Here is a 23,147-nt window from a genome sequence, read left to right as displayed (position 1 = left end):
TTGGCTTTTTATGACAATTTTTCTTTTTTCTATGACATTGTTTTCCATAATGTCATAAAAACGGCTGCCCAAATTGCCCAACCATTGATCTATGACAAAATCTATGAGATCGTCACAAATAATATACTATACATGACGTTTTAGTTATTCATCACAATATTTTTTGTCATAAAAGGACATTTTTGTTACAATGTAATAGCACTTTCAAATTTATTTAATTCAATTCAATTCCTGATATAACATGAATATAAATAGATGCAGATAATCAATTATTGATTAGCTCGGACAAGCCCCGACAAGATTCAAGTAGAATCTACTAGAATATAAACAACCCTAATCAGCCTCGACTAGATACTCGAGAAGGATCTTTACTAGCTCACTCGAAAAATATATTGACTAAAATACTCAAGTAGTATATCGACTAATTCACTCGATTAAACACTCAAGAAGGATTACAATATACGTACCCGATGGCGGCGTGAGATAAAGAAACCCTCGTGATGTCGATGCAGTAGGCAATGACGAAATGAAGTAGTCGAAGTTGATCTCGATGTAGCAGACAACGACGATGATGACAATGTAGACGAAGAACACACGATGATGTGGAGGAAGCAAATCGTGAGCAGTCGCGATGAGCGCTTTCGAAAAATCTTATTCGTTCTCTCCTGGTGCAGGATCCCAAGAGCGACTCTGGAGACCTGCTCTCCTATTCATTGGTGCATGCCGGTATAGCAGAATGGAGTAGTCTACGTGCGATGGCACAGCAGAGAGAAATTGGCAAAACCATAATTGCGAATATGCAACTCGCATCTCAACTTTGTGTGGCTGCTGGTAGATATATAGAGAGAGAGTCGCGTAGTTGAGACACGCCATGATCAGAGTCTTGACTGACACGATTTACATATATTTATCCGTTTGCACACACAGCAAAAATGAATAAAACCGCAAAAGAAAGTCGGACTTGCGCAAGCAACTGGACCCAATTTTAACGAACCATTCACACAGATACCGTGCACACGCCTTGGCCCATGACGAGACGAGCGAGCATGCGTAAGTGTTCTTCTAGTCCTATCATCCACACATGCTAAGTGGGTGGATGAGAGAAATCCATTTGAGTTGGTCTCTATTCATATCCACTAGCAAGGTGAGACTAAAGAAACACACATTTCTCATATAGTTGAACTTTTAAGATTTATTTAAAATTATACAAATATGATGGGCTAAACCTATATATTCTAACATGATCTCGACACCTAACACAAACCCCAGATTTAATTGGTCACCTAACTCGCCATGTGGTTATGGTCTATAAGAGGGTTCTGCTACTTTACAGGCTAACTAATTCCGAGGAAAACCAAACCATAACATCTCCAATTCCCGATCCTAAGAGGCGCTAGATCAGCACGAAGGTCGGCGCCACTGCACTAATGTCATATACACCGCCGAACTACACTCCCTCGATCGTACTTATCCCTATCGCGGCTCTATATCAACAGAGCTACAAGCCTAATGGCATCTTCAGGCTCACGTCAGTATATGCTTTCACCCTAAGTTAGGTATTCAATGTGGATATTAGTGCTAATGATGATTAGCCTAAGATTAGTAACCTACATGGTCGGTTTGAGCTTTCTCCTTCTTCCTTTTTTTGGGGGGGGGGGGGGTTAATGAAAAGCTACCAAGGAGCTGGACGGCGGTTCGGCCACCTGGCCAGCAGAGCAGAAACGCACGAAGGGGTGTCGACGCCGTCGTCCTCTCAGTTGCATGCTGGATCCGGCCCGCACGTGCGGGCATGCGTAGAGAAAAGAATGGGTTTCTCTTTGCTCCACTGCGTCTGATGTTCTTCGAGTTGTTTCCCAAACCCGATGGCGATTCGAATCCAACGGTGCACAATCGCAGGGCCGGCGGCGACTTGGTGCAGGTTGCAGATGCCCGTCACTCCTATGCTGTTTCAAGCTTAACAGTAACTCTCTTTTTTTGAAAATTTATCGAGGACCAAGCTTATCAGTGATTACCAGCAGAGTTTGCTAGGTTTGATCTTACCAGTTGGTCCAATGCAAGCAATTAACATGGTCGTCAAGTAAGCAGTGTCAGTCTTGCTAGCCATTATATTCGGGTTGCACCCAAGGTACACGAAGAGCTGCTACAAGGATGTTTAGGGTGTGTTCAACAGTCAGAAACGTTTTAAATTCTATCAATCTAGAATCAGTAGAATCCTTATCAAATAGTGTTTTTGGCAGAGGATTCGAATCCAAAACGGAAGAAAGCTTCTGTTTTTTTACACTAGGAGGAAGAAAAAAGACAGGAAGTGAAATCAGTCAGTCACCTGAGCTCGCCACCCGTAGCCACAGGCACAGCCCGACCTCTTAGAAAATACAACTCTATATATCCTTATACATATACGATCTATTTTAATCGTCCATACCTCTCGTATAATATTCTGTTGATTCTCTCACTATCTGCTGCTCCTTTTCATTAACAGACCGAATCCCGCTATAAATTCCCCTGCCGTCGCTGCAGCAACCCCCCTCCAACTTCCTCTCCTCTTCCTCTGCTCCCTGGCCAGCAGATGCGCAGGCATCGATCTCTCTCATTGGCAGGGACAGGAGGACGGAGAAGCGGAGCGAGAGCTCTCAGCCACCCACCGATCGTCGAATCCGGTGCTCTAACCTCATACCTCCCATCTTTATAAGCCGATCGATTGCCCAGCTCCCACCGCCTCACCATCCCTCTACGTCGAGCTCGACCTCGCTGGGCAGGTAGCTCCGATTGGAGTGCCAATCGGAGCCAAGAAGAGAGAAGCACATGCTGCCGTTCGTCCTAGAGTTCCTCATTGATGTCGCCCGTGATCAGTGAGATCCTCCTCTCGGGGTTTATGATCAACTCCACACTCCGGCGACGCACACACCTCGTCCAGTCGTTCTCCGTCGTCTTCCTCTACTGGTTCTATGTCTTCTCATAAACTCCTCTCCCCCGTCACGACCCTCCTCTCCCCTTCTTCTTCTTCTCTCTAGTAGCCTCGTTTCTCTCTGTCTGGTCAGTCTCCTACTCATCGTGCTCCTCCTCGTCTTCTCTCTTTTCATTTGGCTAGTGTTCGAAAGCTTTAATTTGCATGCACTCCGTATTGTTGCTGCTACTCTGCTTTAGTAATCTTTAGTACTCGTGTTTACGAAGAAGAAGAAAGAAATCGAGGCCAAAAAAAGAGCTTGGATTTCTTTGCTAGTGTGGTGTGGTGTGGTGTTGTGTAATAAGGAAGAAGAAATCAAGAAGCTGGGAGCTGTTCTGTTCTTGCAAGAAAGGACGGTTCTTGGAAGGAAGCAAGCAGGAAGAATGGCTTCTTCGAGCGGGAGCGGCAGCTCGGGGTCGCTCTCGGCGGCGACGGCGGCCGCCGCCGCTATGGCGGGGACGGAGGAGGAGCTGCGTGCGCTCATGGAGCAGCGTCGCACCAAGCGGATGCTCTCCAACCGCGAGTCTGCGCGGCGGTCGCGGATGCGCAAGCAGCGCCACCTCGACGACCTCACCGCGCAGGCCGCGCAGCTCCGCCGCGAGAACGCGCACGTCGCCACCGCGCTCGGCCTCACCACGCAGGGCCTCCTCGCCGTCGACTCCGAGAACGCCGTCCTACGCATCCAAGCCGCCGAGCTCGACGCGCACCTCCACTACCTCAACGACATCCTCGCCTGCATGAACACCAACGCCGCCGCCGCCGCCTCCGACCCATTCATCGCCTTCGACGGCAACGCTGCTTTCGACGACCTCCTGAGATCCTGCCCCGAGATGTTCCCGCTCTGCTAGCTGAAGCCACCATGGTGCAACACAAAGCATCATGAAAAAAAAAATCATCTTTTTTTGCACTTGGTGTTTCAGGTTAATTTACTAGTGAGAGGGAACTGAAATCAGATCAGAGGTGGTGAGCCATGAAAATTACTGTACTACTGTACTGTACTAGGGGTAAGCAAAACTAAGCACTGCACCTAACTGAGCTAGCTGCTGGGATTAAGGTTAATGAACTATTGATTACCATGTGTGCCTCTGAGGTCTGCTCTGGTAATTGCCATGTACTGTGCTACTCCACTATGTAAGAGTCAGAGCAGTTACCCTACTATTTCTCTGTCAAACAAAGGAAGTGCAATATATAATTTACAATTTACTCGACCTGTGTCTTGCATTTATCTTAATGTTGAGTTGATTGGTGTTAATCTTTTTCTTTATTTTCCAATGCTTCATCTGGAGCAAGATATTTTTTTCTTCCTGTGCCTCTTAATTGTGGTGTGCTACTGTGCTGTAAATGTTATGTGCCTCCACTGGTTCTGACTGTCAGCTTCAGATTTTTACAGCTAGTACATTTTTCTGATGCCCATGGGCAAGTGGTGCAGTAGTATATCTCCTATTCATCTGCAGAAAATTCCTCCAAATATTCCTAAAGGTAGTGGGAATAATCAGAGTGATAACATCCAGTCTTTTATGGCTGGAATAGAATGAAATAACTGGCTCAGTTTTTTTTTTCTTTTTGGAGATTTTTTTAGATGTTCTTTTGGGGATTTGGTTGAGTACAGTATTGATGGGCATTGTGCAGGGAGAAAGAGATTCTCCGAATTACTCCCTTTGTTCTCTCCCACTTTCAATCACTGTGCCTTGTGTTTGTTTCTGCTTGAGAATTTGATTGTACCAGAAGACCACTTTCTAGTTGTCATGGGCCAACACTGCTGTACACTGCTGCAACTCTGCAAGCTAATGGCAGTAGCACTAGTCCTTAGTGCCATCTCATGTAGCTCAGCCCTGAGCTCACCACTCCCAGCCAGTCCCACAGTACAGATATTTCATTTCATTTCATCAGACCACAGCTCACATGATACCTCTTGGTACCCACCACACCACATGCAGCCCTCTGATGATTCTGCTGCCACTCTCTCAGTCTCACACACACGCATGGTGCAAATGCAATTGGTGCAATGGACCTGCCTCCTGCAATGCCTGGGAGGTAGCTACATTGATGGAGTAGAGCCAGCTCTAGTGCAGAGGGGATTGGAGAACGTGCTGATAGCACGATAGTAACTCATCTAGCTATGGTGTTATCAACAAGAGCTCAAATCTTGGTTTAAAAAAGATATATCGCTATGTGTTATTTTCAGTATGATATTAGGTGATCATAAAGTCGCTTTGAGTGATGCTCCTGATGGCTGGTCTTAAGTCCTATTTGTTTTCTGCTTTTGGTTCTGTTTCTGCTACGGACAGAAGTCAGAATAAATGGGGTTCTGGAGAAATGTTTTCTGGAGGAATCAAAAGTCTGCTTCTGAGGAAAATAAACTAAAGCTGAGAAGCTCGCTGAGATATGTTTTTTCTGAGAAGCTATGTACTGAGAAGCAAAAAATTTATGGTAAAAGCTAATAGACTATTTCCAAAATCAGCTTTTCAGACAAACCAAAAGCACAACTTTTCAGAAAAATCAAAAACAAAACTCAAACAAACAGATACTTATGTCTTTTCTTGACCTTCAAAAATAATATCCTGCCCTGTTCTCCTGTTTGTTTTTATGGGGATTGCAGAAGCCATTGTGCAAAAGGGAGGGGGCCTCACCTCACCTTCGTGCAGGCCAGCCTCCACCTTTCCTCATCTCCACCCACACAGAGGAAGAAATGTCAAGAACCGCCCGGAATATTCTCCATCTCCGGTCCGGCCGTTGTCACGGTCGGGGTGGTCGGCGGCAGATGCACCGACGAACGACCTTCGGAAAGTCGGTGGATAAGAAAGGGATCTCATTGCCGGTTTGAGTATTTCAGAGTCACCAGCACTGTTGCTAGTACCTGATGTTGTAGATGTGAATGAACAAAGCTATCCTGAATTCTTGATATGAGCATGATTAGTTTCAATTGTGGTGAACTGTAAATGATACATGTGTCAAGTTTTCTTCTCCTTGGTCAAGTGAATCACCTACCCATCTTTCTGCATGGTGTGTGTATGTATGTATTCCTGTGTTTTGTTTCTGTTTTCAAAAGTAGAAGTTGCTTGCAGAAACGAAAACTGGGAGCCTAGAGATATATTAGGAAATGCCCCTGGAGCCCAAGAACAGTGGACTTTGGTTTTCATAGTGGTAGTATCTCTCAAGATTCTTCAGACTCTCAATGGCATGGCACCAGATTCACTGCATTACTTAATAGTACTTTAACGTCACTTGGTGTGTCAAAGTTCTGTTATTTTTTTATAAAAGAAAATGTGTGGTGATTGGAGAGGAGAGAGAAGATATTTTCTGCCTGTAGTTTGTACCTTAACACGAGTCGATTCTGTTCTTACACATCTGGCAATTATAATTTACAGAAGATGAAAGGGAAGAAGAAAAGAATCTCAATGGCTGTGATTGTTGCTTTTGGATCATAATGTCACTTGAGTCCAGAGGCAGGTTCATGCATTACACATGAGGCTAGTGAAGCAGTAGTCTGCAATGGTGGTTAGAACTTGACAAGGCTTTGTTCCAAAAGCTACAGTCAGTGGCCAGCAGGCTATGGAATTTCATTTTCTTGTTAATTTGACAGATTTGCATCTTATATATTTGCAAAGAACTATTGTTCAGAAATATGAGGAAAGAATAGAATCGTTTTTCTGTAAAATGGTTCTGTGCCACAAATATGACCAAGCATAGAAATATCTTATCTGAAGATGCAAAGATTATGCAGAATAAACACGTTAAGAATATAAAAGAAGATTAAGTAACCGAAGAAGAATCGGAATAAAGGTCGCATTAACAGTTCTCCATAGAATAAAGAGCATAATTATATTACACAAAGTGCGCTAAGTGCGGGATAAGACTATTTCTCATCAATCATAGGAATTTCTTAGCAGTAGATTAGTAATTCAGATCTTACCAAAGCATGGCCATTAGCGCAAACACGATCTAATCACGCGGTGATATGGTCTGAATATTTTTATATAAAAAATGATCTCTTGATTCCTTCTTGCAGAATCCAAGGCATTTTTTAATTACCTTGACAGAATTGTACTTGTGCTCAGTTGAATACTGCTTATGGCCATGGGTTATGCATGCATTAGTCTGGCTGTGTGTCTCGTCTCTGTCTCCTAAGCCCATGTGGCCGGTGATGCCTTATGCTGAGCACTCATACGGGGATGGTTGGAGACAAAGACTGCTGTGTTCATGTTCAGTCACATTGCTCTACTTCAACAGTTCCCTAGATTAGATTCAGTCATTGCTAATTTTAACTTTTCAAGGACTTGTAGTTTGATCTAGCATTTGTGTGTATGTCTTTCCTTAAAAGGATCTCTGCGTGAAACTACATCGCCATTAGGCGCTTTTTTCCCTTTTGAAGAGAAAAAATCGCAAATAGGTGTTCGGTAGATTTCTAATTGTTCCAAAGTTGCATTTCATTAGGCCTTAAAGCGGAAATAGGCAAGGAACAAGTTCTGGAAAATTATATGAACCATGCATTATAAAGAAGACCCTCGGTTAATCCTCATGTTATAACAGCACCAGATGCTGAATTCTGACGAATTTCAGAGACTTTCGCGAAGAGCATAAAGCGCGCAGATTAAAAATTCCAAACCTGGACCATTTGATTCTACCTAAGGATTGTATAGATAATTGGCAGAATCTGATAACATTTGTCTACTTCCCTTGCATTCCATGTTGCAGGTAACCATCGGCAACAGAGAAATATGCTGGTCGGCTTGCTTTATTGTTGTTTTTGGAACACCTTTTCTGCAAATGGAAAAGATAAAACCAAATAATGTACACACTCACATGCTCATTGCCTCTTGCCTTTGTACTAGATGTAGCTGATCCTGCATACATACTGCTCTGTAAAGCAGCCATACTCCTCTCCACTGTACACTACCTTCTTAGTTTGTTACCCTCCTTTTCATTCACATTGGTATATGGTTTTGACACGCTATATGAGCAAAATGGAAGGCGAAAAGGCGGCATTATTGTGCCGATGCATGATGAAAGAGCCTGTCATGATCACTGTGTGAAGGCTAGGGTTTGTTTCTAATGTTCAGGGGGGCAATGGATCGGCAAAAGCAGGCTGTTGCAATGCCATTAGCATGGCTGAAATGTGCATTCGTGGGAGGTGAAGGTTGGGGTTGGGATTTACTTGGAAGAGTAAGCAGGGAGCGTGACTTTGGTGCTCTTCACAGGCATTTGGAGACCAGGCAATGAGATTATGGCCAGTGATTAGATGCAAAACTTGGAAACAACGTATACTTAACAAAAGTGTCACCTCTTCCATGGCTTTCATATAAACATGGCATTTTCAGTGATCTTTAAAGGTAATAAAGTTAAGGTATTCCGACAACAATCGTTCTTCGCATTCTAAAAACGGAGATATTTCGTATTTCAGGATTCGTTGGGAGGACATGGTTGCGCATAATTTTAGTTATATTTAGCACAATTATCTAACTTTTTGAGTATTTGAAGCTTCTGAGTATCTGTTGGATGTGACTACCATTGCTGAATTCATATACATCAACTATCTAGAGCCTAGAGGCATCCACATCACACCAATTTAGCCCTATTATGACAGTGTAGTGCTGTGCCGTGTCGTAAAGCAGCTGTTACCTTACTCTGAAGGGACCAAAGCATCTCTATCAGATTGTAAATGCGTTCTTCCATTCTGCTCCAGACCTTTCGCGGTCCCTTTTTCCTTTCGCATTTTTCCGGTCTTACAAAGAAAAAGGCAAAGGATCCCCTTGTCTATCTTACTCGGTTAAGATTCCCAAAATATTTGCAACAGTAGTTCTTGTTTTCTATGACGCTAGTGAAACAATGGCATGAACAGTTATTAGTTAACATTAGTTCTTTTCTGATGAAAATAGCTTAACTGATTAACTATACTTGCAAAGAGTGATTATTATTGATCATGAGCATTAGCTCTCCAGATGGCTCTTTTGATTCCATTTGTCATCTTTCTTTCTCCCATCAGTATGCAAATGGGAGTTTGAAAGCTACATACGATCCATCATTGAGAGAAACCTTCAACAGCTCAATTCAGTGATTGAGGAGGTGTACAGATTGCGATATGACATATGGTTATCTCTCAGAAATGTCAGTATTCGCTGATATGAAATTTGCCATTCCATACCACAATAATGCCTTCTTGACTTTGGTGCAATTTTTTTATTCCCATCTATAAACCAATCAAGTTTTTGTCTGTTTGTCAACTAAAATATGCTCAATCCTATTACGGTAGAGAGTTCAAGCCAGACACACACGCACAGTGTGCGCATCTTACAATTGTTTGTAATTCATTGGGTACTGTAGTAGCTGGCATTGTAGCAAATCAATGTGAAGCAGTGGTTCTTGGCCTTCGATAATGTGATCGGATGGCCAGTGAAGAGGCATATGCCACAATATTGTCTACCCAGAGGGTCCCATTCCCAAATGAGGAAAGCATGGACCTAACAAAAGCAAATTAATTGAGTACAAATTAATTCAATCAGAGAAGATCAGAGCTCCTAACTCTGCTAAGGTAGCTTCTCATGGGCCATGGCTCTCTCTCTCTCTCTCTATAGCTTCTGATAGCTACTTCTGCCATTTAATAACTGTGCAATTGCATGTAAGCTCGTGGCTTCAATTGCAAGCCAAGTCTTAATCCTGCAACAAACTGATATTGCGTTCATTCATAAATTTATTTTCGAGCTAATCAATGCCCAAATTAGTCATAATTTCCCCACCTAATCAAAGAGTCTGAGTCCAATTGGGACTCTTTGCCACTGAACAACTGAACAAGTCATTGTCTGTGTAACTTGCATCAGTCATCGTCATGCATCACCATCACAGTGCCATTCAGCTACTACATGCTTGCAAATCATGGAAACTAACGGGCAATTTATTTTTTCTTTTCCCCTTGCCACATATGGTTGCTTGCTTCCACGCTCTTCCTACAATCATCTCTAATACCCCCCATTAGTGCGTCTTTAACTTCCAATACAGACCTTTAACTTAGAATCAGAGTAATAGAGTTTCTTAGTGATGTGAAAACGAGAAAGATTCTTTTTAAAAAAAATTGCCGTGCACGTGCTGATGCTGGAAAACGATAATTTTGTCTAGAGCCAGGAAGTTAAGCAACACTTTGGCAAAGTTGAGTGCAGTTGACCTAACATAAGAAACCAGATGATTGGATCGGTGTTCATCTGTTTCGTTAGGAAGCAAGAGTCAAAATTTATGTTGCTTCTTCAGACATCCAACCAAGCGAAAACTAGAGTAGTTTCAGTTCAAGGATTCATAGGTCATGACTACTTGACTACTCTACAAATGAAGTTAGAAGAACATCACTTACAGCAGGTGATATGGCATTTGCTGGAGCAAATTCATGCGGATCCACGACCGGTATTCACACACTTGAAAGGCACTGAGGCAGCTCTGCCCGGAATTTTGTTTTAACAAGTCACCAAGGGTCAGTTTCACCTTCACTTAACAATAAAATATTAAATTCCTGAAGCCAAAAAAGTAGGATTACTAGTAGTAATCCAAAACAGGGTCCATGCATAGATGGGAAATTTAGAATCTGGTTCGTTCTAAAATAAAAATATATATATAATCCAGCTTTTAGATTATAACAATTCAGCAATTCATCTTTCATCTGTTTTTACAATCCACAATCCAGATTGTTACAATCCAGCTTCTTACAATCCACAATCTACAAGTTGTTTTTCACAGTCTCCAACTGAAACAAACTGACCCTGATGATGATCTCCACGTTCAGGTGCCTGCTGTATTATTAAGCAAAAAATGCAAACTCCCACACCCCCCCCCCCTCAAAGCCAGTCTAATTTTGACATCCCACAGAAATTATTTTGTTGCAACCCCCCACCCCACCCCACAAAATCAGTCTGGTTTTGAGATTCCCTTCAACTCTCCTCAGAAGTCGTGCATATTTATTTTGATATTCTCTGATGACACGAAGATTCACAACTAAGAAGAATATATTTTATCACAATTCATTCCTAACTATGTGAGTTCTAGTATAGTCGGATCTTTTACTGTATATAATCCAATTATCTTCTTCTGAGCAAAGTTGAAGGACTAACTAATGAGATTTTGATAATTAATAATTAAGCATATGTATATGAAAATAGTGGAAGAAATAGTGTGGTTTTTTTTTTTTTGCATTTTTCCATATTATTAACAATGCAGGCAGAAAGGCAGAAGGCAGGACTGCAGGAGTACTCTCCTGCATGCGTGCTCTTGATTTTCAGCAGCACATCTCAAGTCACAAGGTACTAGCAACCATAGAAAATAGAAAAAGATGCACCAGTACAAGAGTAGCATGTGCAGTCCAAATTATGATGGCAGCAAAGTTAAGCAGTCCAGCATAAGTCTGCGTCAACTTCATTTTCTGAAGAGCGATGCAACGCGTACAAACTTTTGTGCACCTCCAGGGGATATTATTTACTTTATCGATTTAATTTGATGAGAATAATCAATGGACAAAGCATTGTGAATTTGGCAATACAGTTCTGAAAGGTATGTACAACAAACAGCATATTTGCATCTTAGCTGCTACGTGTTTGTTGCGAACCTGAAGAAAGGGAAAATAGAAATATGCTACTATTTTACAAAAATGTTCATTCAGAACGGCAGCCTAGAATTTCTATCATGACTTTCCTCATCGGTTGAGATGTGTGGCGATCCATGTCATTATATTGTTTGAGAGCTAACTGTCCGGCCGGTGTAAGAATATACCAATACTCACACCATATATTGAGCTAGAAATCAATCTTAGGTCGACTTCATAGATGATAATTAAAGTACAATTTCATAACTTACGAATTATCTGACATTACAAAGGACCTTCAAGGGTCGAAAAGAAGCAAATAAAACTGCAGTTAGCGTAGATCTTTTATTCTTCCATTCCCACAAGCAGTCGATGGAGAGCACCACCTCAGAACACATCCTCTTTAGAGTAGCTATCAGAATCTTCGCTGACTGAGTAGTGTGGTCATAGCAAGTGTGAGTACCTCTTGTACTCCGCAAGTGATGGTAAAGTAATGAAATAAAGTCAATCATAATAATAAAACTTATAAGGCTTATTTGCATAAAGCCATAATCTAGTAAAAATATTTAATATAAGCGTAAGTAAATACTAAAATTAAATAACATCAAGAATTAATATTCTTGACCTCAACCGAAGTTAACCACCTTAAACATAGTTCTCACAACCATGAATGAACCACCAACCCAAAATTTTCCAAAATGTTCTAATCATGTGTGGCATTCCTCGTCGCTCATGTCCGTGAGCATGACGATATATCAATTTTATACTTTGCAGAGGTTGTACACTTTACAGACAAGACGTGATCATCCGTTGCACTCGCGCCGTGCAAACATTTACGTACTTTCGAGATGTGCGGCTAGGATTCTCACTGCAAGGCCTTTGCAAAGTCTTCTCCCAACAAGTGTCTACCCGCTGAGGTTTCACTGCGCATGACACAAATATCCTCAACAACGAAAGTCCCCTCTTGCGCTAGATGGTTCCAAGAAAATCTCATCCATTTCTCATTCCTCTATCTAGTCTACACTATATTGGGAGAAAAACTAATTATTCAGCCAGACCCGTCCTATACCAGGTTTGTGGTTGTACTGTAAAGCTTGATCTGATCGCACCATGAACCGGTCCTTAGTTGAATTGAGCAAGACTACCATCCAACCATTCCAATCTCTTGCTCAATTCCCTAGTCCATGTTTCTAAAAACACAATTTTATCTCATTGCATAAAACTTTTATCAAAATAAGTAAACCAAGTTTTCCCCAAGCATGACTAAGCAATACTACCCTTGATCCCACCAAAACCAAAGCGACAAGGTGGTATGAGAAAGCTAAGGAATTGCCTATCATAGGTTTCCCACCGACAACTATAAGCATGTAATTTCGTAAATGAAAATATTTAGAAACATAGGATCAAAATACATCAAGGACAACTTGACTTCACCCTGGTACTCAGTGAGGTCTTCTAATTCTTAGTCCTGGAAACTTACAAAGTCTTCCTCTTGGATGGCGGTGTCTAAGCGCAAAATAAAATAAGGCAATAAACACCAATAACTAAGAAAAGAGCTAAAAACATAACAAACAACTCAATTTATTATTTTTATAATTTTTGGTGAATTATTAGCGAATGAAACGATTAGATCAGAATTGCAATGGTGGAGATATGGCTTTGGAAGGGTGAAAGGAGAGCGTAGGAATTTTCATAGGATTTTCTAAAGGCTCATGGTATTTTCTGGGTTCTTCTAGCAAATTTTAGGAATTAAAGGAACACTAAAAAGGATTTAAACAGATTATTCCAAAATTATTTTACTAAATAAAACTCATTGTCATAATTATTTACTATTTTCATAATTAAAAAAATTTCAAGAATTTTATTAATTACTTTTATCACTAAACATATTAAAATAGGAATAGGGATAGGAATAAAACATTTATTCTACTACTAGAAAACATTAACAGAATTAATGAAGTATTTTCCAAAATTTTCTATTAAGAAAACCTATTTTTGGATTATTCAGATTTATTTTTCTACTGAAAAAGGGTTTATGACGCAAGCTGATGTCACTAGGTTGACTGGGCTGCTGACGGGCCAAAAACACGCTGACTAGGCACCACGTAGGACAAATATGAACATGTGGCAGACTTACGTGGGTGTTGATGTGGCTTTCATAAGCTGACTGGGCCAAGGCGAAAGGGTACAGGCTGGATCTAATATCGGCCGTCTACGCGGGATTGGACGACTGAGGTTGATCTTACTTGAGATCTGGCAAGGTTGGCAACGAAGGTGAGCTCAGGACAGCGACACTTCGTCAGAGAGGGCGGAGAAGCTCTTCGCGGGGCTCGGGATTCGACGACGAGCGGCAAAGGAGCACCAGAGAACGTCTGGGAGCTCGTTTGGGGTACACGTTGGCGTCGGAGAGTGGCAGAGCGGCTCAGTGACAGGGAGACTCGACAATAACGGAAGAGTTGTTGGGGCGATTCTTGCGCATGGGTGAGCGAGGGGAAAAGTGGCGGAGGACTATGGGATTCCAAGAGAGGTCTCAAGGTGGGGTATTTATACCCGGGGAGGCGCAAATTGGAGTCGGGTTCGATGTGGGCCGCTAGCGAGATTTCCACATGTGTCTTCCTTGCATGGAGCTTCAATCTCGGTGCGGTTTCGATCTCATTCCCTTCTTCCTGCTTGGCTTTCCATGCATGCGTTCGCTGGGGTCTCCTTTTCTTCGGGTGCGCGATTTGAGGGCCAATACGATTCGACTGCGCACACAAAGATGGACAGGAGGCGGTGAGAGGAGGAAGACGATTGGCATGTGGGGCCAGCTCAGAGGCATGAGAGAGGTGTCAGGTGGACAATTGGGCCAACGTAACTTTGACCTAGGGACGAGCACACGAGAGGAGGGGGAGAGGGAAAACGAGCTAGGCCGGGTGGGCAGATGAGGCTGGGAGAGAGGGAGGAAGTTTGGGCCGAACCAAAAGAGAGGGAGGGGAGCCCTGGTGGGATTTTCTTCTTTTTCTTTTTATTTGATTCATTTTCTTTCCTCCTTTCTTTATTCCTTTTATTTACTTGCAAAAAAATTTGGGTACAAGATTTTGGGTCGTTACACCAACAAACCTACATTGGAACCAAAGAATCTTCACATGACTTCAAACAAGCAAGTGTTACACTTTTCAAGAATTTATGTGCCCCAGCAAGGTTCATTTTTCATGTAGTTCGTGCAATATCAACATCTAAGATTTGCTTCTGGTATGCCATCGATGTTTATCTGAAAAAAAAAATACAAGAAGTTATTCAAGGCAGAGTGCCTGGAGCATATAGAGCGATCACAAGTTTTTTGAAGTGGCGAGGCAGTGTGACATTTGTTAGTGATTTCCCAACACAGAGCATCATAACTATTCAAGACTTCTGTAGATGAATCAGATGGTAATCGGACATGTGGCCGTTGATTCTCGAACAACCATCCCAACACATTTCTGGTAACTTCACCAACTATGTCTATCCTTACAAAGCTGTCTGGGCAGTAGCAGTCTAGCAGCTTGTGCTGGATAACTGAGGAAACAGTATCTCATCATGAACCACATTGTCCATTGGTTCAGATGCGTCAGTACTGTATCTCAAGAAGATTAAATGACTTATCATGACATGGTACAACTGACAATAGCTGCAAGGGATGAGGAACTCAGCAGTTCACGCCTTTTTGACGTGTTCTTCTGTTCTAATTGTGCTTGAACGGCCAGCCTGAGGTGTTCCCCACTTATCAGACATCGTTACTACTGATACTTCAGAGTATCATTTATTTTTCACATTTTCTCAAGAAAAAAAGGAAGGAAAAGGGAGGAATCTTTAGGTTCCTGAATCGTGGTCCCTGAAGGGACCAAATAAATGATTCCATGTCTATTGCTATGGAGAATACTCCTAGTTCAGCATTTGAGTTGTGGCAATCAAGCCTTGGTATTTTAGGGCATTATTGCTTTTACTTTTTACCAAATAAATAATGTAAGTAAAGAAAATTTGTACATAATGTCTACGAATTGTAAACAGATATACATGGCCGTCATATGCATCTTTTCCATATTTTGATTGGGAACTTGAATTAACCAGGTACTCTGTCCATGATATAAAGAAACCAACGTATGTCTGAATCTGGGCATCAGAAGCATCAGCAAGCATGCCCAAGGCACTGGATGCAATTTGTTATCAGCATATGCGGATGAAAGCCCGCTTTGTCCTACATTAATGCAAATGGTAACAGGCTGATCCTTTGAGGAAATCAAGACTGTTTACATGATGCTTTATGTTTTATTGCTAAATTCCAAGGTAACAGACATTTTTTGTAAAAAAGAAACGAGCTTATCTTCTAAAGTTTATTTCATCTTGTTAGAACAGCTAGTTGTGGCATTCAATATGACAGATTAAATAGGAGCGACTCAGTGAGCCATACATATATATTTTCTTAGTAGAACCAAACAAGTGTAGTGCATCTCAAGTTACTTCACTCCGCATGCCGCATGCATGGACCGATGGATAATCCCCTGCAAGCAAATTCTTCGATCCAAGGGCAACCCACAGGTGAACTAGGTTTGCAGACCCATCGCAACAAGCACGGAGGTTTGCTAGCACTACAGGAAGAAAACAAGGGAGAAAAGGCTGACTTTTTTTCATTCACTATTTCAGTACAGATATCAATAGCTCTGGATATGCAAAGGAAAGAACTGAAGAAGTACTTCAGATTAGGAACCATGAAATTATTTATGAGTCATAGAGAAAAGCAATAAGGCGACACTATCAAATAAAACTGTAGAAATTGACTAATTACGGAGCCTGAGGCAAAATCTGGAAATGTGAGACATTGAAACCCCATTTCAAGTGATTATTGCTATGAGAGCTTTGTTACACTTGCACCTATATGCTGCAAGGAAATATTTTTCTAGAGAAGTAAAGAACACATGGAAAAGCTAAGCAAATATTTTAAAGCAACAAGAGCAAAATTGTATACCTGAATACCTGATGCTATATGCAGTTATGTTCAATAGAGTCCCAATATCTTCAACTCTGTAACATGGCTAGGATCAAGGTCTGGCACTTGGTCAGCTCCTTCAAGATCTTCTACAATATACTCCTGCTACCATTCAAATATCAAATGTTGCAAGCAGAATTTTAATTGAAGTTTTATGGGGAAAGTGAGAGGACAACAAGCCATAAGGAGAAAGCAAATGTGCCACATTTCAAAAACAGTAATGCCGGTAATTGTATGAAGCTATGCTATGCAAGGACAACACACAAGGATACACATCTGGATCACTACATGAGGAAATCGTGCTCTGTGATTGATTGATCTATTGTTTTAGTTTTTTTTACTAATATATTTTTTCTCGAATACGCAGGAAAGCTGCGCATCAAGGAGGAGAAAAAGTTCGAAAAAACAACACACACACACCCATACCCAAACGTACACACACACACTCATCCAGACAGAACTCTAAGCACACACGCGCCCCTTAATGTCCAGTTGTGCTACAACCACTAAACTGAACCTATGTCCAGTTGTGCTAAATCCCTGTCCAGTTTTACTAATACGTTTACAATTTATTTATTTCACTATGACAAAGAACCTTACTTTTTGCTGTAAAGTTTCATAGTCTGCTTCTTTTGGTGGCAAATATAACTAAGAGAACCTGTTGGTCGTGCTTTGATGCTTAATTTGCAGTCAAACGTTCTTGCAGTATATACATATTGAAAAGTTGACAGTAATATCAATGTGTCAAATAGACAATACACTTCTTGAAAAATGAAAAAGATCAATCAATACAACTTGCTTTTTCAATTTTCCCCTTTCTTTCACCAACCTTGGTTAACTCTTGCAATGCAAGGACATGGTAATGCCGTTCAGTGATCCTCTGCCCACATATTATAGCAACGAAGAACCCATACAGCAAACCAACCAAAACAATAGCCAATACTGCAATTGAAGCAATTGTTTCAAACATTAATCTTTTTCCTCAGCAAGTGCCTCATGTAAACTGTAAAGTACAGGTAAAAATTCCAATTCATGTACATAGACAGAAGTTAACAGGGTATAGCATGCATATCAGTACTTGTACAATCTTTTTTTTTTTTTTAAAGACAATGAGACATGTCATTGCATTCTCATCCAGCACGTTCTCGAAGAAAAAAAAAGGTCTTCCAGCTATGCGCTTTACATACTTTTGAAATGATTTTAACTATTCTGTAGTTTCCCTTGAGCACATAAATTTTCTGTTAACTATATTCGTCTACAATTTGTGAAATCTCTTCTAAGATCATGAACTACAAAAAAAAAAACATAAAAGAGTTTAACTATGTTTGTGTGCGATTTGTGGAGTCCTACAAGATTATATGAACTAGGAAAATAAATCCACATGATGTTTCTATGATTACACACAACACTGAAATAACCATAACCCACCTAACATAAAACAAAATGTATTACAGGCTATCTGTTATCTTCAAGCCCCAAAGCTTGTTACTGCTATAATAAACTACACCAAGATGATATATGTCCTCACAATAGACAAGACAATACATAGTGAGACATTAATTCCACACCATACTCAACAGTAGCTTTATGAAGTGTATGGTGCAAAGAATGAAATGGCTTTCTTTAGATAAGTAAATATGAGAATATATTGTCAGCACTGAAAAATTAAATCTTCATAGACATTGGACAGTTCCAGTACAACAAAATACATAAGTATGATTCTCATTCAGATTTACAGATAAGCAGCTATTAATGAAATTTTCAGAATCACAGTTGAAACCGAACATACAACATGCACAAACAGGATTGTACTCCCTCCGTTCAGAAATAATAGACGTATTTCCTTTTAGAAAAGTAAAACTTTGTGTACTTTGACTAACATTTAATCAAATTATAAGAATGTTTAGTGTATAAAAATTATACAACTAGGTTCACAATTCAAAATAATTTCACACTATAGAGGTTTTGTAGCTATAAATGATATATTTTGTGAGAAAACCTTAGACAAAATCCAACTTCGAAGACCGAGCCTAAAAGAAATACATCTACTATTTCTGAACATAGGGAGTAGATATCACTATGAAAAATTATTAAATTAACTTACTTGCCATTGCGTAGAAAGCATATGGATGCTTTTCATAGCCAAACATTTCTCGCAGTTCATCTCCATAAAATCTGTATACCACCATACCCAAGAAAGCAACTACCTATCAGACAATAAGGAAAACCAAGATGTCAGATAAAACAAAGACGTATATTAGTGTGCAGTGCATTATGACCGTCCAGGCCTCTTTCTTGAGCAGTCATCCAAAATGTTTCTCTTAATTGATCATGTAAAATATTGTATGTTGATTTCTCATGATGTAATGACGAAGAATAACATATTCTTGGTCTTGGTACTCAACCGAGGGCAAAAAAAGAAAGGAAAAGAACTTAGTTCAGAAAAACACAATACTATGGTTTGGAGCATGCATGGTGCCTCTTTTTTATGCAGAAAACACAAAGAAAAAAATGATATGTGCACTTCTAACTTTAGCTAGATCAATAAAATCCAGAAAAGAGAAACAATGCTTCAGCGCAAATTAATGTTAATACTGGATCGTTGAAGATAAGTAATTTGTTGCATTGAACCATAAAAGGTGTGAGCATCTTACCAGCTGCACAATAAAGAAGATCAATGTGTGATCCCTAACAACCAGAAGTTGAAACTTCAATCTTAACCACCATCGATCTGGAGGAACATTTGCACGAAGCAAGAATGCAGCTCGACACTCGGTGCAATGTGAAAATGCAAAACCTTCCTGGGTGATGTGTAATAAACAGACAGGGTTTAGAGCCAGCGAGACTAATGATTAACAAGTGTGAGGTTGGGTGCATTTAATGATGCTTGAGTGTCTACAAGTACATGCAGTGTAAAGTACAGATGCTCAAGAATCCGTACCTTTGTTGATCTCCAGTTATCAAGACAGGACCTATGGACATACTTCTGTGTTCCCTTGCAACGGCAGGGCGCAATCAAGTCATCACCTATACAAACCAAAAAATAACTAAATACGAAAAATAACAAGAAATTTCAAATCCTTAAGAACTGTCTACGAAAAATACTACAAGTCATGGTGTCAACCTTCATTGTCAAGGCAAATCCGGCATTGAGGAACATCTTGAACAACAAGGTGAGTTTCTTCATTGGCATCAATATTTTCATTGTCATCATCAACACTTACTGGCTTGATTTCACATGAGGCTAGATGCTCTGTGGGTCTCTCTGGTGTGTTTAGTTCTGAAATTATCGCCTGGGAATCAGACACTTCTGCATGATCACAATGGGACACAAACTGCATTGTTTCTTCTGCTTGAGTGCCATTAGAAGCCAACTGCATTATCAACAACACGCAAATCATATCCAGATATCACCAAGCATGCATTTTGCCAATCATTTGATAAAAACAAGTCCTGCAAGATCATAAATGGTGAGTGAGATCACCAATCAACAACTAAAATGTATACAAAAGGGTAGAACTGATTAACTACGTAACAAAACACCACACACACACACAAAAAAAAGACTTTTTAAGAAAGTTGCATAGAGCCATAGAATTTATCATAATGGTTTGAAGTATGGATACCCGAAACTTCCTGTTTGGATGGAAACCAGGGATATGAAGGTGATAACTTATATAAGATATGTTCATCAGAGCATGTACTATTTATTCTTCATGCTGTTTTAGCTTGATTTTTCACAAGTTTAAAAGAAAATTCAATACAATTCAGGTCGGATGTCCTACTGGTTTTCTCTACCTTACTGGTTCTATTGACATAGCCTACCCCAACTTGTTTGGGCTAAAAGGCTCTGTTGGTCTTGTACTGGTTCTATCGACAGTATCAGAGTTTACAACGAAAGTGGCTATGGTCCCAAGTTGTAGGACTGATACTAATTTACTATTGGTTTAACTAGAATTCACCAATTCCAGCAGATTTGGCGCACCGGATTTCATCAACTGAGAAAGATTTTGCCATGGTGACGACTAATTCTGGGCAGACAACCTACACAATTCTCATTAGACCCAGCAGCAACCGTATCGAAAGGTGGGAATCTAATTCCGACAGCATCTCTGCTTGAATCAAGTATATCTGGCATCAGCCAATCCTAAACCCCACTAAAACCATTCCCATCCCGGCTACAGTCTCGTGCCAATCATTACGCCAACTATGACGCGGCACGCATTCCGGGTCCTCCGCCGATGGATTGGCTCCAGAAGCGCCTGCGGGGGTCTCTGGATCACCAACCCGAAAAGGCAAGGCCGAGCTCGCGATCCTAAACAGCACGGGCGCGCGAGAGGGTTACGGCCGGGGAGGTGATGGGCGCTTACCCTCTGCGACAGCCGACGCAGGACCGGATCTGATCCAATGGGGATGGAGCGGAGCCGCGGCGAGATCTGACCGGCGGGGGACGGCGGCGGTCTTCTCGAAGAACCGAGGCTGTGGGAACGGAGGTGGCCGTGGAAAATTGGAAATGGAGGATTTGGGTTGTCTGGTTGCCTTGTTCCGCCGCATTGACCTTGAAAATTCAGCCCACAGGGACTCCGAGGCTGGTTGATTTGCCTGGTATTTGGTTTGAACCTAAAATTTAACTGTGTCAGAAAAATCTTAGTGGTGTCCATCTACAATTAATTACTCGTAATGAGGTAAGTTTTAACGGACTGCTAAATTTTAACTTGATCACAAATCAAATAATTATTTTTTATCAAAATTTGGTATTACTTTGAATTTGACTATGACTAATATTTAGTTTGGCACTCCGGTGCCTACAATCAAACAAAGTCTTATGTTTGACTTAGACTAATAAGAGGAGTAGTCACTACAAACTAGTTATGTCTGTGAGTTTGTTGAGTAATTTAAGGATTTTATAGTGAAATACTATTTTTTTTAATAGAATAAGTATCAGAGTTATCTATATTTAGATTAAATGTGAGGATTCATGAGTAAAACTAGAGTTTAAATAAGACAAGTATGGGAGCAGAAAAATATATGGGATCAATAATTCTTTATTATATCAGGTTTCTTTTTTTCTCTATATATATGATCTTTTTAGTCATTTATATTATATCTATGCAAGACACACTATGATCATATAGCTATAACTAATACACACTAACAAGTTTAGACATAGATAGTTTGAGTAAGAGAAACACGAGAGCAGAAAAAAATATGGGATCAATAGTTCTTGATTTTACCATGCTTCTCTTTTTCTCTATACATATGATCTTTTTATTCATTTGTATTATATCCATGTAAAACACAACATCATCATATAGCTACAACTAATATACACTAACAGTTTTAGACATAGATAGTTTGACTAGAATCATTTTAAACACCTAAACAAAAGAAAAATACTGACTTGCCACAATTAACCCTCTCAGATCTATTGCTAACCACACCTATCATCTAAATCCATGTGTTAGAAGTATGAATTCCACATAATATTGCATGAAGTGGCTCAACTTTTTTGGTTTTTTAATCAATATATGCATAGTTTGAAAAAAAAAGTCTCTCAAAGAGGCTATAAATATATAACTTGACAAACATTGGGGTAATGCCTGAGCTAACTTGGCTAGGTTTGGTTAGCTAATATAGGAGTTTTTACTTTGAACTCTGTTGTATGAGAGGGTTTCTAGTGTCATAGTTCACATAACATACATCTGCTATTTGCAATCACAATAGCATTACTATAGCCAAAAAGCTCAATTTTTTTGTTGAAAATCTATGATTGAAGTATGTTGTGGAGCGAGTTGTTGAGGCAATAGATCTATCAAAAAAAGAATTCGGATGTAGCTTTAGTACATAAACAATACATAATCAAACCTTACACATATCAAACAAGCAACCTATAGTAAGACCTTCAATTGATAAGCAAACACTAAACCACATAAGATCATCTCCAACGGTTTTCCTTCAGTGTCCAGAATCCCTTCATGACGAGATTTTCGTTCCCTTTAGTGCTCCAACGGTTTCCTTTTACGGTTCCTGTCACGAAAGGATTCTCAAGGTAATTCCCTCCGAGACGAGATTATCTCTCATTTTCCTTCACGATTCCCCTCGAAGGGAAACTATTGAAGATGAGAGAAAATAAAAGGAATAAGAACGGAAAAGAGAATCGGAAAAGGAACAAAATGAAGAGAATATGGTTGAAGATGGTCTAAGAGGACCAGCAATTGTCTTGATGGTCGCTACTCATTTAGAGTCAATCCATAAAATGTTGTGGTGTGCCTTATTTAATCGAAATACATAAAAAAAGGTGTGTGCATTCAATTGGGAAACACATGCACCTATTCTCTACATGGAATTAGGAGTTTCCATACAATCCATAACATGTGAGTGTATATAACGTTATGCCGGATGAATTGATGTGTTTTCTATACGTGTACTCTCTTAGAAAAACATCCAACCATATGTTTTTCCTTTTGAAGTTGTGGGCATCATAGGACGACCAACAAGTTGCACGATTTAGGTACTCCAAAATTCGAATCTCAGCAGTCAAAATTCAAACCTGCAGATCCCTAGTTCCCTACAAATTCAAATCCTCCCTTCCCGGGGGCTTCTGCCCAATCCAATGGAGCCTGCTCCTGTAATAAAAGGCGGGC

General features: G+C 40.4%; 2 protein-coding genes across 14 annotated transcripts; one reads left to right on the top strand and one right to left on the bottom strand.

Annotated features, from left to right (window-relative positions):
- The first annotated feature begins 2,508 nt into the window (after positions 1-2,508).
- LOC133918312 (bZIP transcription factor 44-like) lies at positions 2,509-4,150 on the top strand. Its single transcript, XM_062362137.1, has one exon. It carries the CDS (start codon positions 3,328-3,330, stop codon positions 3,790-3,792), a length of 465 nt encoding a protein of 154 aa, XP_062218121.1. The 5' UTR covers positions 2,509-3,327; the 3' UTR covers positions 3,793-4,150.
- A 10,352-nt stretch (positions 4,151-14,502) lies between these two features.
- Positions 14,503-21,084, bottom strand: LOC133918311 (uncharacterized). Of its 13 annotated transcripts, none has more exons than XM_062362128.1 (8): positions 20,874-21,080; positions 19,628-19,956; positions 19,445-19,530; positions 19,158-19,304; positions 18,608-18,710; positions 17,333-17,445; positions 16,483-16,608; positions 14,503-14,751 (listed from the first exon to the last, which is right to left on the bottom strand). In XM_062362128.1, exons 2-7 carry the CDS (start codon positions 19,902-19,904, stop codon positions 16,513-16,515), a joined length of 822 nt encoding a protein of 273 aa, XP_062218112.1. In that variant the 5' UTR covers positions 19,905-19,956; positions 20,874-21,080; the 3' UTR covers positions 14,503-14,751; positions 16,483-16,512. The 13 variants fall into 13 exon arrangements, 11 of the variants coding, with proteins under 11 accessions (XP_062218112.1, XP_062218110.1, XP_062218118.1 ...); XM_062362126.1 differs by having other exon boundaries at positions 14,504-14,751; positions 16,491-16,608; XM_062362134.1 differs by having other exon boundaries at positions 14,507-14,751; positions 16,483-16,605; positions 20,874-21,077.
- Between the last annotated feature and the right edge of the window lie 2,063 nt (positions 21,085-23,147).

The sequence above is a fragment of the Phragmites australis genome, chromosome 5 (genome assembly GCF_958298935.1).
Source record: "Phragmites australis chromosome 5, lpPhrAust1.1, whole genome shotgun sequence".
NCBI lineage: Eukaryota > Viridiplantae > Streptophyta > Magnoliopsida > Poales > Poaceae > Phragmites > Phragmites australis.
This window is presented reverse-complemented; position numbering and strand designations above follow the sequence as displayed.

What these genes read in the sequence shown, in the direction of transcription:
- LOC133918312 (XM_062362137.1), top strand. Translation starts at nt 3,328, where the DNA reads ATGGCTTCTTCGAGCGGGAGCGGCAGCTCGGGGTCGCTCTCGGCGGCG.
- LOC133918311 (XM_062362128.1), bottom strand. Translation starts at nt 19,904, where the DNA reads ATGATTTGCGTGTTGTTGATAATGCAGTTGGCTTCTAATGGCACTCAA. An exon ending in GATTTGCCTTGACAATGAAG is followed by an intron (nt 19,531 to 19,627) that starts GTTGACACCATG and finishes TGGTTTGTATAG; the next exon opens with GTGATGACTTGATTGCGCCC. An exon ending in TCTTCTTTATTGTGCAGCTG is followed by an intron (nt 18,711 to 19,157) that starts GTAAGATGCTCA and finishes ATTGTCTGATAG; the next exon opens with GTAGTTGCTTTCTTGGGTAT.